Source organism: Artemia sp. Qi Xiang Cuo, chromosome 2, assembly GCF_049724085.1.
Source record: "Artemia sp. Qi Xiang Cuo chromosome 2, ASM4972408v1, whole genome shotgun sequence".
Taxonomy (NCBI): domain Eukaryota; kingdom Metazoa; phylum Arthropoda; class Branchiopoda; order Anostraca; family Artemiidae; genus Artemia; species Artemia sp. Qi Xiang Cuo.
In genome coordinates, this window is record NC_142795.1 from 16,426,013 (window position 1) to 16,440,876 (window position 14,864).

The window sequence follows — 14,864 nt, forward strand, 5'->3', positions numbered from 1 at the left end:
ATCGATGATAATATATCATTCGGAATTTTTATCTATACGAAAAAGAGCCGACTAGTGATATGTATTGTCCTATTTTGTAGAATTCTAGAAACTTGCGCTTTATTGAAAACGCAGAACTGACGAAAAAACAGGTTGATCTCATAGGAGCAGAAAATCCTCAAATAACATACAGAAAATAGAACAGGTCTACCGATTTATAAAGCTCTCAATGGTCTTTCACCGGCTATGATATCTATAACTTTCTGTATACAATTTAGTTTCCCTATGAAACTCAAACAAGTTTTTCTGAATTAAGGGGAAACATACATCACGAGTCAGTTTATTTGAGCTGGTTTGTAGGTAAATACTACGTAACCTGTGAAACCTTCATAACCTACATAACCTTCGCTACGTTTCTTGTCAAGCAAGTATATTAGCGACTTCCCAGAGTCTGGTAAAGTACCACGTAGCACACCTACACAGCTTAGGCTTATTTAATTAATTTGTTTCTATATTATGGAAAAATACATTTATTCAAGTTTTATATTTGTCTTCATGCGTTTTCAAATATTATTGAATTTCTTCAAGAATCCTCAAAATTACGAGACTTGACATTTTATTCAGCGTAAACAGTATTAAATACTAAATTAGTCCCCGTCTCGAAAAGTTCTACAATCAACTATACTTAATATTCCCTCTATTCATTCTTAATTTTGTTCTTGAGTCCACAGACCTCTCTTCCTATTCCTAGGGTACCAACTCACAAAATGTAGGGAGGAAGGGTAAAAAGTATTTTTTAGATCTAGGGCGAGGAATATCAAGAAGGGGTACCCCCCCCCCCAGCGGACACCCTTGGGGCCTAATTGAAAATAATGGTAAAACACGTTTACTATTATATCCATTAAGAACATAATGTGCAAATACAAAACAATACTTACAACTTGCAGTAAGCAAAGACAAAAGTGTATGCGCGTAGCTTAACCCCAATTCAACTTAGAAATAAAAAAAAATCCTCTAGGGCCATTGCTGGTACATAAGGTGTCCAACTGACGTTTCAGTTTCTGAGCAATCGACATTTCATTCAAATCAACCCCCATCGAACCCAAACCCATTTAAATCAACTCCCATTCAACTTAACGCCATTCAACTTAACGCTATTCAACCTAACCCACTGGGTAGAATTGAATTGTAGTTGGGTTAAATGAGGGTTTGAATTGCAAGGGGGTTGAGTTCAATGAGGGTTAAGTTGAATGGGGGCTAAGTTAAATAGGAAATGAGTTACATTACAACTAAAAACAAGTAAATGCCTTTTACCATTTTTTTGTTTCTTTTTGTCGTTAATCCCCAAAAGTAAATAATTCAAAATATAGTAACAATACAAATTTTAAATATTAGAAATACATTTGATTTTTGTGTTTGTATGTGTATTTCCTTTTATTATTCGCCAATATTATGAAACCATTTATTTCAAACGCAGCATTTTGCTGTTTTCGCTTTTCATATTTCCTTAAAATATGCCTGAATTAATAAGGTTATTGTTCTCTGTTGTTCCTTCCATTTCCCGGACATATGCTTTTGGACAGCTCAAGAGACGAATAATTATTTCTCCCTTCTTTATTTATGGTCCAGATGCGAGAAATTAAAACGATACAATGCTTTCCTAACGTTGCTTCCCTACGAAAAAAAAATACACTGAATGTAGAAATGGACGAATAGACAATTGGGGCAATAAACCTCGATCATAAAAAAAATGAAGTAGTTGAAGCTGCATTAAACGGTCAATTCTTTTATAAGTAGTGTATACACTTTTATGGGTGTATGGGGTATTAGGGATGGACTAAGCAAGGTGCTCAAACATGGCTGTTTTCTATAGATTCATTTTTGGAGGGGGGGGGGGCTCTTTAACCTGTGTGAAGTTTCTGAAAAACATGAATTTGCCGAGCAAAATTAATTCGTAAAAATTATTTAAATAGTATCCGCTCCCAATCTGAAAATCTGCCGGTCAGATTTTCCTCAAGAGCATTCTGAGGGGCAAATTAATTGAATTGAATTAAACATTAGTTTATATTTTTTTCTTCATCTAATTGTTGAATTAGTTAAGAACCAATTAATTCAGTGAACTTAAGTAAGTATATACTAATTGACTTAATATCTCTTTATCCTTACTCAAACTCTGTTTATGAAATTGAGCATTTATCTGGATCTTAGTGTTTTTAAATTCTTGCAACCATAGCAAAATTCAAGACCTACGCCCATATTTAATCTTAGGACAACAAGGTAAGTGAGGTAAGGTAGGTAAGATAGGTGAGGCTAAGGGTATCAAAGACATGGATTCCATTTTGCATCCACTTTTCCTTGAAAAAGTGAGGTTTTCTCCATCGCATTCTTCGTCGGAACAATTAAATGAAACAAAGCTTTAATCTAAATAGTACTGGATAATACCGAGAATATTACTGATTTGACCTATTTTTCATGAAGATATTAATTCCTTAAATTGGTGATCTAAAACTTTCACTCGTTGGAATGTAGTCGCAGTGACAAATATTGCAAGCTGTCCGAGCAGTTTTACGAGGAGGTCAGGATTTCTGTTCAGGTGGAGCTCGATTTTTAGTATTCAAACTGATATCTGCCAAATTCATGTTGTAACCTTGGAAATGTTCAGCTAAATCGTTAAGTTATTTTAGAAAAAATGTTCCTTCCTCTCTGCCGGTTTTCTGCGGTGTCCCGTAAGGAACAATGGTCGGTTCTTTATGCATCGTACTCATGATCGATGGAATAGCTGCTGCACTGGATGATAGATGGAAGTAGGTAGTAGATCCTTCCCTGGCTAGGGTAGTATCTGGAGCGGGTATAAGTCAAACTTCAAATTACTCTGAACAATGTACCTCTGAAGCAGCAAAACTGAATATGGTCATAAATGAAGATAAATGCGCAACAATGACATTTTCATTTCTTACGAAAAACGCTACCTGAATTCAAACCACCTATAGCCCACAGTAATTTTGAAAAGCTGCTTTTTTAAGCTGTGTCATTTATAAAAAAAAACTTGTTGTACCAATATCAAAATAATGCAAGTTTTCGTGCAATATTCTATATTTTTGAGCGACATTTGATAAAACTGAATTAATTCATTTCAAAATTGGGAAAAAAACTTTCATGCAAAAATGACATACAAAATGAAAAACAACACAAATCACCTGAAGCAAAAGCTTGTAGGTCTCCTGATGGAACTAAAACCAAAACGACATCACATTGAATAATTATTTAGACCTTCCTTCCAAAAAAAAAGAAAAAAAAGAGAAAAGGAAGGCGAGTTGACTCACTTGAAAGCCATGGATAGTTCTATAGAACGGATCAAGTAATAAGGCAGCTATAGCACAAACTTGGGCTGTTCTATCCCATCCATCTGAGCAATGGACCAAAACTGTAAATCCTTCTTCCATACTCGTGGCAACCCAATGGGAGGTATCCAAAATCGCTTTTATGTGACGTAGCCACCCACATGACTGTAGACCATTCAAAAACGTGTTGATACTAGGGTCTTTTAATTCACAAGCTGAAAAAGAATTATAAAATCTAAGGACATATAAAATAATTAATTTTATTGCATGTCAGAGTTAACCACATTAATTTAACAATTTAAAGTCAAGTAATTTAAGCAATTTGAATAATCAAATAGATAAGATATAAAAAATCTTTTTGATATATGTGCGGTTTTACTTATATCAAATAACGCGTAATTCTATTAATCTCATTATGTTTTTTGCATTATATTTTATATTTATTGTTTATATTTGGAATATTAGGCAATATTTCTTATGTTATATTTTATTCTGTCACACCTTTATCATATTATGTCTTAATAATTTTATATAGTTCAATTGGAGGTTATTTTCAATAAATTCCTTTTTCCAGGGGGGGGGGGTATTTTAATTATGTTAAGTTCTAGTTGAATTGAAGCGTTAGCGTCACTATGGGTTATTTTCAGCTACATCGATTGGATGTCTGAATATTGGATTTCTAGGTATCAGTAACATCTAGCGATAACATCACTGATGGTAGAAGTGTCATTTTACATCAAAAACGTTCTGATAATCTGCTATTACTAGAAACTCACCACAGCACCAAGCCACCTGAGGTAAACACAGCCGAGCACGCTCCTCCTCCATCCGAATCTATTCAGAACCTCCCTCTTTACACCTTCCCAGGGAGTTCCCATTTCCCTTAAATATTTCCTTACGACATCCTCCCAACCCAACCGACGACAACCTGCTTTCCGTTTAGCCCTAGACGGTTGGCCAAAATGGAGAATCTTTGGCAATCTGTCATACTTCATCCCCAGAACATGCCCTAGACATCCCATTATAGCCCTAGAAAGAGAGATTGAACCACAATTTTTGTACAATCTATTGTTTGAATTACGGTCAGTCAGTCGGGTACCCAAAACAATCCGTAGGCAGTTTCTCTTGAAAATATCTTGATAATCGGGTCTTTTAATTCACAAGCTGGAAAAAGGGGATAAGAACCTAGAAGATTCAACAACAATAGTTCATTCAATGCCTGCTGTAATTTAAAAACAACAACAAATATTAAAGATAATATAGGAATACTCGCATGATAAAAATTAAGATTAACGGTTTGAAGGTCGAGGCGCAGGCGCACTCTAATCCGGTCTTCAGAATTATAATTCACAGGATTTCGCCAAAGTGACGGATCAGGGGTGAAAAAAACAGTGTCTTCCATGTTCAATCCTTTCTGAGGGAAACCTCTTCGAACTCATGCTGCAGCCCCATCCCAAAAATTGCAACTTTTATATGATTTCTACGACTTTAGCAATAGACAAAAGAAGACATAGCTAGAGTGAATTCCCAGCAAGAAACTGAACTGCAATCCAGTGTTTCATGGGACTATAATATAAGATTGTAGTAGGAAGCGACTCCTCTTTTTAAAAAGTGGGATATTTCTAGACCAAAATATTCAGTTTTTTCAAACTTTAAGAGAATTTTCACTAGACATTCCGGGAGGGTGACCACAAGGAGGGGTCTTCAGATAATCGTTAGGAGGTATAAAATAAAGGGTCGGAGGCAGACTGCAGCATCATGGTAGTAAAGCAAAATTTATAGTCTTAAGTCCAAAAATTTAGGGGGAGTAGCCTTAAACAGCGGATTTCTACCAAAAAAGAAAAATTATTGATGCATTAAATTAAAATTACTCAAAGCCAGAACACAAAACCAGGCCATACGCAATAAAGACACAAATCTAAAATGTATCAGCTTCGGGTATAAAATCATTTTTCAGCAGCCACATCAAAAAGGAGGGAGAGAGAGAGAGAGAGAGACACTTATGAGTCAGTGTTCGAGCAATTTGATTCTACTTAAACTATGCTTACCGCTCACCACAAATCAGGTTGTCATTTTCATACAAAATTAAAGTAAAACTAAAAAGGGATGAAAAAAAGAAACGAAAATTTAAACAGCTAAAATTCATACCCTAAGCCCAGGCATAGTGTCAAATTTTTTTAGCCTTATTTCCCCCCCCCCCCTATACATTGAGGACAGTTCTATCAGTGACTCTATAATTTATTTGTACAAGTGTTTGCCATTTTTATATATTGAAAACTTTTTTTAACGTCTCATCAAAAATTAAAAAGCTTTTTAGCGAGCAATACACGCTATAGCACACCTTGGTATAAGTTTTTATTTTTATTTTTACACAGACATAGCCCTGAAGAGAAAAAAACTATTTATGTTAAATTAGAAAGGTGTTTTTGCAGCAAAAGCATCGGGGAGGAGGTAAGTGATATTCATTCAATCCACTAATGAATTTATCGCGTAGAATCGAAAAATTAAATAGCACAACAAAAATTTGCGCCCCAAAATCAAGCTGCCGCAGGGCAAAGTAGGCATAAACAAACAAATCAAGGATTTAAATTTAAAAACAAGAAGAAAAGAAGCTCCTGCAGTTCTAGCGTGCTGAAGAATAGCAGGGCCACTTAGCCTGTCCTTCTAGGCATAAAATTCACATGCCAATACATACCTGCCTTTCTATGCAACAAGTATTTCAATGAAGTCATTAGTTTATTAGTTATTTAGAATATATACAGCTATTTTAGGATAGAGGTTCCACGGGGACATGCCTGTGCAATATTTTTAAGAAGGCGGGGGGGGGGGAGATGGTTAGAAAAAAAGGAGTTCTTTGCCTGAGAACAGAACCATCTTTTAAGCGAAAAGGGGATCCACAAGGAACAGAAAAATCGATATATACCAATTATTTTTTGGTTTTCTAATGGGTTTTCTGGAAAGTGTTGTTGTAGTTGTTTTTTAGGGGTTAGGCCAGCCAAAATTCTTTTTTTTTAATTTTCTCCTTATGAGTGATAAAAGAACTTTTCTTGCTGATTCCGAGTACGAAAATTGTAGTTTCAAAATTATTCAGCAAAAATAATATAATAATACACAAACGCGTCTGAGTCTGCCTTATGGAAAACTGACACTCGGTCTTATTTTTGGTTTTCCAACAACTTTTTGCCTACTCAGTATAAACGTAACCTAGCAGTTATTTAAAAGATTGTCAATATTTTAAAAATATAGCTCCATTTTCCCGATAAAATGAGGAAAAACACGGCTTCACAACTTCACACGGCTTCACAAGCCCACACATAGATTTAAGAGTCATAAAAAGAGATAAATCAAAATAAGGGAACAGGTGCTCACTTTCAGAAAGCTTATTCAAACTGCTCCTCATCACGTGAATGTTTTCTATTCCAAAAAACATAAATTTGATATCACTGTAATGAGCTTCATTTTCATATCCTTTTCCAGCAGCTCTGTTTGCCATTGCATTAATCTAGATAAAGGAAAACACTTGTCTGAGAATTAAAAAGTATTTCCTGATTGAGAATTGTATAGCAGGATAATATCTGTTTATCAACAATGTCTATTCAACTTTTGACAGGTTTAAGCTGCTACGTTAAAATGAAATTTGATTGTATGAATTGGTTAAGTGGAGACTTACACAGCCATGTAGCTTGATTAGGAAAAATCGGGAATTCGAGTTTCAATAAGAATACTTCCGTAAGCAGTTAACCATTTTTCGGTAGTAGCGAGTGCCAAATAATAATATTAAAAAAAATAATAAGAAAATCAGCAACAAATATAAACAACAAATAACAATTAGAATAATAGAGAATTTTTTTCGTAAGGCTGCGGATTTCCAAACTTTTAATGAATACTTCGAGCCTATGTCCAGGTCCTCAGCTTACCACAAATGAAAATACAAAAGAAAAACTTACATTAAAATACGACTTTTAAAAATAAAAAAGTCGTTTTTTGATGTTAATTTCTTCTTTACATTTTCATTTGTTTTGTGCTGAGGACGGCCCATGGACATAGGGTCTAAATATTAATTTAAATTTTGGTTGCATTTAAGCATTTTTTGGTAGCAGGGGGTGCCAAATAAAAAAAAAAAAAAAAAAAAAATCAACAACAAATAACAAGTAGAATAATAGGGATTTTTTTTTTCATAAGCCAGCATAATTCCAAACTTTAAATGAATATTTCAACCCTATGTCCATGGGTTTTCCTCAGCATAACACAAATGAAAATATAAAACAAAAACTTACATTAAAATACGACTTTTAAAACTAAAAAATAATAAAAAGTCGTTTAGTGTTGTAACAAAATGTAGTTTTGTTCTGCAAATTGCATAGTTTTGAAACAATCAAAAGAAAAATGTAAAGATGTTTGTTGTTTCCGGGTATTAATAGACCTAAAATGGGTCCAGGGACAATTTTTTTTTTGGTCTCATTGGTAATTGGTACATAACTTTACAGCTTAAACATGCAACTCAATAGAGATTTCAGGAAGTGATATAGCTCAGACTTTTAAACAGCTGTTTTTTTCAAATTTTTTTTTTGGCGTGTTATGTTAGATTGGAAACGTTTTCTTGTCATAACAGTTACGTCTAAAATGGATAAAAAGTGATAGGCAAGCCTTATCTTTAAATACCACACCCGATGGGACACCTATAGCCAATGTCATATCCGCAGGGAGTACAGGGTTTGAACCCTTCCCCGCCCAAACCTTTTTGTCCGACTTGTAAAAACGCAACAAAAATACACATAAATAAATTTTTATGTGCTTTTTAAAGTTTTTGTAAAAGCCCCAGAAAAATTACCCCCCCCCCCCAACAAAAATCCTGGATATGCCCTTGCCTCCAAGGGCTATATTATTATCTTCCTCATTTTTGGTGTGGAAGTAACAGACCTTCGTGGCCTAAGCCTCGACTCAGGTTTGCGAGATTACCCATAATTATAATAAAAATAACAATAATAATAATGCTTTCCAGCACATGGCAGAAGATATCATTGCGCACAAGAGTTTTTTTTGTGAAGACTACGTAGCATCCATTCAGAAAAGCGCTCAGATAACAAATAAAACAGTAACAGATAGCTGAATCTGTTTTGCTAATAAACTATTGCAAGAAAAGCCATGAATAATCAGCAAAAACTAGAATCGGAAAGAGAACAAGAACCCAAACTAATAAAAATCTGGAACAAAATTTAAGTAATGCGTAACGCTACGTGACTATCGATAGAGTTGGCGTTAGACACGACTAGCATCGACGATTACTGACTGTCGGACGCAGCGACAAAAGAACAAGTAAGAATTGCATCGAAAAGAAGAAAGCCAGAATGATCTGAAGCCCAACCCAAAATGTAGACGTTTTGGACTAGACGATAAAAATCAAACTACGTAATGCTCGGTACCCATGCAATGTATGGTTTTTTGAAGAGCTATATCAACCAAAATACTATTATGCGTTTTTTATTCGACTTTTCATGGTTTAAGATTATAAAATAAATCAATAATAATAATTATAAACACAAAAATAGTAAAATTTATGCAATTTTTTTTATCTTATAAAGGAGCAAATTTATGGCTCCATTAACACGTTTTTGCTTTGCATGGCCAAGATGTTGAGACATGTCTTACATACCCTTGGCCTAGTGTCCACTACATACATGAATCTTGTTCTAGGATTGGCTTGGAGAATAGACGCCATAAGCTGTTCATCTTCTAGGCATCTGGCACTAAAGCCTGACAATGGTTGACTGCAACGACAAAGCGCAGCCTAGAAAATTAATAGAATTTATTCATTAAAAGAAAGAATAGAATTTATTCAAGAAAAGAAGAAAAAAAGTGAAAATAAAAGTAGAATATGAGGATCGTAGAAACGACAAGCAAACAAAAACTAAATCGTAAATCAAATACCTTGACCATGTGTTCTTTGAAACGCGGAGACACACGGACCTCCTTGAACACGGACTGCCTTCCTTCCTTTACAAAAAAAGGTGAAGAATAACACTTACAATGGAAGGTCTCCTTGAAAGTGCTAAATAAATAGATTTGAACACAGAGAAACAGAGAACTCACTTGTAAAGTTTTTTTTACTTATTCCTTTATTTTAAATGTAAGTAGTCGAATAGAACAAAAACTTTTTTGGGCATGCCCAAAAAAGATAGAGTAAAAACAAGAAAAACAAAAAGAAACATCAAAAAGAAAAATTCACTTCGACAGCTATGAACAGAGGACAAACAAAAATAACCACAGATGGGAAGACTCTTGGTATTCCGCAGAAAAATCACGAGTACGCTTCTCAATAATTCCAGGTGAGGGTACTTACCAATACTTTCTCTGCAGGGAGGAGTTACTTGTCCATGTTGGGAGTTCCATGAAATACTCTGTAAATTTAAAATAAAGGCGACAAACTTGTTTCCTCTTACCACAATTAAATAAACCAGACAAGAGCAAGAGCGAGTCGGTGAGCAACTGCTGGGCTATTAAAACGTTAAAAACGTAAAAACGTTGTTTTTTTCTTACTGGAAGAAGTTTCACAGAGGGGAATTAATGAGATGAAAGTTTATTTTCCGTATATTTTACTGGCTCAAAATTTAACCAAGGCTCCAATCTGGCTTTCAAAAGACAGGGTTATTGGCTTTCTCCTCTGGCATACGTCCAGAGAGCAATATTATATGCCTATATAAACAGACCGCAGGCGTAAACCAATGAAAATAAGACACACTTTCTACCACGGTATAACTGGGAAGTAATGTCTCTTTTTCTCTTTGGTTTGAGGTTCAATTCAGCTGCTTGTCGAACCACTTATGAATGTTAAAAAAATATTTGCAGGAGAGAGGGTGCAATTTGAAATGCTGGTTCACAAAAGTGGAAGGGAACTTTTACCATTAGCACTAGGACAAAATTTATACAAGAGAATGACGTAAAAATACGTAAATAAATACGCTAAATAGGATGATAAGTCCACAAAAATTGAAAGGTTGGCAACTTTTAAAATTAATTTCGAGTCTAAAAAAGTTTGGCGGAAAATTCCAGGTTCTTTCATACATTTTAGGTAAAAATATAATTCATACTTTAGTGAAAAAAAATTCTTTTAAGCGTTTTTTCTCTTACAACTTTAAGAAATTACAAATTGATTAATATTTTAAGGACCAAATTTCAGTGCATACGCATTAATCTAATAATACAGATTTTTTTTCTGTAAATTCATTCGAATTTTTTTTCAATAAAGTACAAATTATATTCTGGCTTTTAGAGCACGGGGGTTTAGAACCCTACTCATATTAATTTCTGCTCGTTTTGAGTTTGACTCTGTTATTTATTTTAATTTCTGTTGGTTTGGGATTTCATTTATTTATTGATACCGATTTGTGGTAGTTGTACGCTTGGTTGATTTTTTGATTCTATTTTTGTTCATTTTTAGTTTAATGGAGTTTTTTAATTTTTTTTTAACAATTATTTGTGTGGAAAAAGTTTTTTTTTAATTAATTACAACTAAGCAGGGACAGATAATAGATATAAAATTATGGTTATTTACTTCTTTAAGGAATACATTTAATTATATCATATTTATCCTATTGTTTGTGTTTCACTATGATTAATATATATCTTTGTAAATCCTAACATGTACAATAGGGTTCAAGAAAACTCTTAAGATTCCAGGTAACAGATTTTATTGGTAGCACAGTAAACATTAAAATTTAGATTATACACAACAAAGCCAAAATTTACATCATACACCAACATCTCTGAACAAATCAAGGTAAGCTTTTTTGGTCTGATGAAAAACGTTCTTGAGCCCCGCAATTTCGTCCTCTGTACTTGATTCCTTCGATAAAGTTAATTTCTAGATTGAGATGAAAACTTTTTACAAGCATTATCTCTTCGTTGAGGATGCGATGCTTGAGGTAGGCTTAAAGGTGAACCTTCCTTTGGTGAAACCCAGATTTTATAAACTAATAAAAAGAACAAGGAGTCTAATATTTGTCACATTTATAACTAGACACACAGGGACCTTAATCATCTAATAATGCTGAGAATCTTCCACCACGTATTTGTACTGCCGCTAGAGCCAAGCCCGTCCTTTTACTCCACCGATTGGCTGGTCCCATTTCCTTTACTTGCGGTTCCTTAGTCGTCCTTGGAGCAGGACGGTAAAAAGAAGACTGATCCTGGCCAGTACGTAGGCCTTTCTTCCCTTGGTAAATTTGCCAACCTTCGTCATCAACAGCTGACATAGATTTTTTTCTTTCATCGCCCTGTCCGCCATCTCGTCTTTGCGATGAATAGCCCATCTGACGCTGTTTGATAATACCTTCTTGCAAAAGGACTTCTTTTTCGGGCCTTTCTTTTTGTTCTTTTTTTAATCGTTCTTTTGGCACTTCCCCACGAATTTCAGCCATTGTTTTTGGTCCTTCTTCTTGTCTTCGTGGCACCCATCGATTCCTCTTTAGATCTAAAACGTTCATAATGAGGAATCGAATACACGGTGACAAACCTTCGTTTAGTCTCAAATTTCTCATTTCGTCAAGACATTCATCGAGTTTTGTCTGCTGTATCTGCAATTGCTTTCTCCTACATTTTGATTCAGCCATTGCTCTTTTTTCTTCATATTTTTTACCTATCGTAGAAATCAATTTGCAAAGGCAATTCAGTCCTTCCTCATCACGAGATTTAAGGAGCTTAGAAATACATTCATTCAAGGTTTTTTCGCTCACCATCTCACGAATGAATAATTCACCAATAAATTCGCAATTTCCTCTCACAAAATCTTTTGCTTTAAATTCTTTATCGATCAGGTCTGATTGTAATTTTTTCTTTTTTTCTTCGGTACCAGCTTCTTGAATGGCTTTTTCTATAGAAAGAATTGCTTGTTCTTCCTTCTTCGCCTTTTCTAAATTCTCCAGACATCTGTCGAGAAGAAGCTTCCGAAAACCGATTTTTGCTGTTCCACTGGCCGAGGGCACTTCCTTCTCTACCATCCCTTTACAAAGCTCAGCGTATATGGGAGCATACTTTTGGTCACGAACTACCTTGTCAAAGAAGATTTCAATTATAGCCCTTAATCGTTCCTCTGTATCAACCTCTATAGCCCAAATGTCTTGGGAAACTTTTTCAAAATTTTCAGGCGTCAATCTATTCAGTTTACCTTTCATTGACTTCTTTATATCAATTGTCTTCTGCTCTTCAAGATCAGTGACTTTCTTTTGTTCTTCAAGATCAGTGACTTTCCTCTTGGCAATGCTGCGAGGAACCCAGACTTTATCAAGTTTTTGAGTTGCAGCAACACCGAACTTCAAAGTGGAACAAGACTGAGCAACAGGAATATTTATCACCATAGGGGTTCTACCTTCTTGCATGGGAGAGCAAAGATCTACTCCTGCGGGGTCATGACGATTATGCATCGGATTCTGTCCTTGATTCCGATTACCACGGTCTTTCACGATCTCAGCTGGGATATCAGGAGATATTTTGGCCAACGGGGAATCTTGTATCTTTTTCAAAAATTCTCTATCGTATCTCCTCTTGCCTCCGGGATTTAAAGGACTCCACTGACCTTCTTCATAAGGATACATTAACCTTACAGATAGAGTTTCCTGCTTTTTGATTTCAGGAAGTGGAAGTTTCAGCATGAAGTCATCGGAAAACTTAGATTCTTTCTCTTTTCCTATATCTGGTTCAAGATTCGTATTTTTTGATGCTTCAGGGACTTGAAAGGGCTCAGCGACAACAGTAGGGACTAATATATCAACACTCACGACGCTCACCACCAGATTAGACGAAATTGTTGAGTTTAATACTGGGCTAGAAGGTCCTTCAGTCTCTTCATTTTCTGCTATAGGTGATTTAATATCTTCGACAGACATTGGACAGGGCTCTTCTATATCAATCTCTGAGGCTGGTTCTTCTTTCTTTTCTTCTATATGTGGTTCATCATTAAAACTATGGAGCTTTGAAACTGACTCCTCTGATGCAGCCACAAATATTTCAGGAGCTCGAAAGGGCTCAATCACAACAGCAGGGACAATGTCGACGGGCGTAACTGGATTCGATGGAATATGTGAGATTAATGCTGAGCGAAAAGATACTTCAGCCTCTTCATTTTCTGAAGGTAATGGAACAGTAACATCATTGGCACTGAATCGTCTACATTTTCTGACAGCGAACCAAATTGAGATTCCAGTACACGCAATAGAAGCAGAAATTGCAAAACTTCTAAAAATCATCTTTACTTTTTGAACACTTGTTTTCAACTAACTGATTTCATGGGGAACCACAAGCTTTATTTCTTTGGAAAGTGACGTCATTTTTTTGCTGACGTCACACGCTGCTATGATGTTCATGGAATTTGAAATGTCTTCAAAACTAAAATGACGTCACATTAACACTACTGCCATGCTGTATGCAAACTAAGAATATAATTTGAAAATGCCAAGGTATACCTAAGAGCTACGTCTACGGTTCTCTAATGAAGCTTTTACAAATAATCTAATATTTAAAAAGAGAGAGCCGTGATAATGACTGAAAAAACATTGTTTAAATTTTATAACTTATTTACTTTCAGAAAGACAAATATAGACATTAAATTACGTTACTAGATCTTACTCTCTTATTATGATATGATCTGTTATCCGAATTTTCTCATAAAATACCCAGGCCAGATTTACCAATCGACCCACCAGGCTCAGGCCTAGGGGCACACAATGCCAGGGGGCGCAGTAACTTATCACTGAGGAATTTTTTTCTTAAGGAAAACTGGACTGATGTGATTTATCGTCAAAGTGTCAGTTGCACTCCCCCACCGCGCTGCCTATTTACAAAAAAATAGTATTAAAACAACAAGAGGTCCGTGGTCATTTACAAACTGTCAGATGTCTCCTAGAATGGCAGAGAGTTTTGTATCACCTCTCTCTTTCATTACATTTGACTCATCAGTTGCGGTCTGTTCAGTGTTTCTACTATTTTCAAATTTTCGGAGATTTCACTGAAAATCTCGCAAAAACTGAACGGCAAAAACACTTGGGCCTAGAACCGCCAAAGCTTTAAATCCGGCCCTGACCTTACCCTTCTTTTTTCTACCAAATCTCAATCCTTTTCTTTAATATTTCCATTACTCCTCTAAATTTCCTTTCTAGAGCAAAAATTAAAGAAAACAAGAAAAAAAAAACGAATTCGCTGTTCATGTTTGTTCTAAACTGGACTAGGACTGAGGTTAGGACATACACCAATCAATATTGTCTTATTATTTTCTATCACATCTCCTTTTCCTCAAGTGATCTCTCAAAAAAGCCTTTTTAATTAAGCACTATTTGTCCAATTAAATATTTATCTCTCAAATATCAAGGAGCTACTAGCGAGCACAACTTCTATACTTAAACTTTGTTGGTTCAGTCGTTAATGCGTGGGACCACTATTCGAAGAGTAAGGGTTCAAGTCTTATTAAGCGCGTATTTTTTTAATCAAAGCTGCAATTTAGATAAATCAGGGCTTTTTAAACTTTTCTCATTCACGACCCCATTCATGATGGCG

At 35.2% G+C, this 14,864-nt stretch overlaps 2 protein-coding genes across 5 annotated transcripts in view; both read right to left on the reverse strand.

Annotated features, from left to right (window-relative positions):
- Positions 1-14,864, reverse strand: part of Mtmr6 (Myotubularin related protein 6) — a 110,561-nt gene that overhangs the window by 16,148 nt on the left and 79,549 nt on the right. For all 4 annotated transcript variants that reach the window (XM_089099237.1, XM_089099253.1, XM_089099245.1 and 1 more), the window contains 3 exons: positions 8,974-9,108; positions 6,690-6,822; positions 3,303-3,535 (listed from right to left, as the gene is read on the reverse strand). In XM_089099237.1, the coding sequence (XP_088955363.1) occupies positions 3,303-3,535; positions 6,690-6,822; positions 8,974-9,108 (501 nt within the window). The remainder of the gene's footprint in view (positions 1-3,302; positions 3,536-6,689; positions 6,823-8,973; positions 9,109-14,864) is intronic.
- On the reverse strand, positions 11,351-13,561 carry LOC148954947 (eukaryotic translation initiation factor 4 gamma 1-like). Its single transcript, XM_089099270.1, has one exon. The coding sequence runs from the start codon at positions 13,559-13,561 to the stop codon at positions 11,351-11,353; it is 2,211 nt and encodes a 736-aa protein (XP_088955396.1).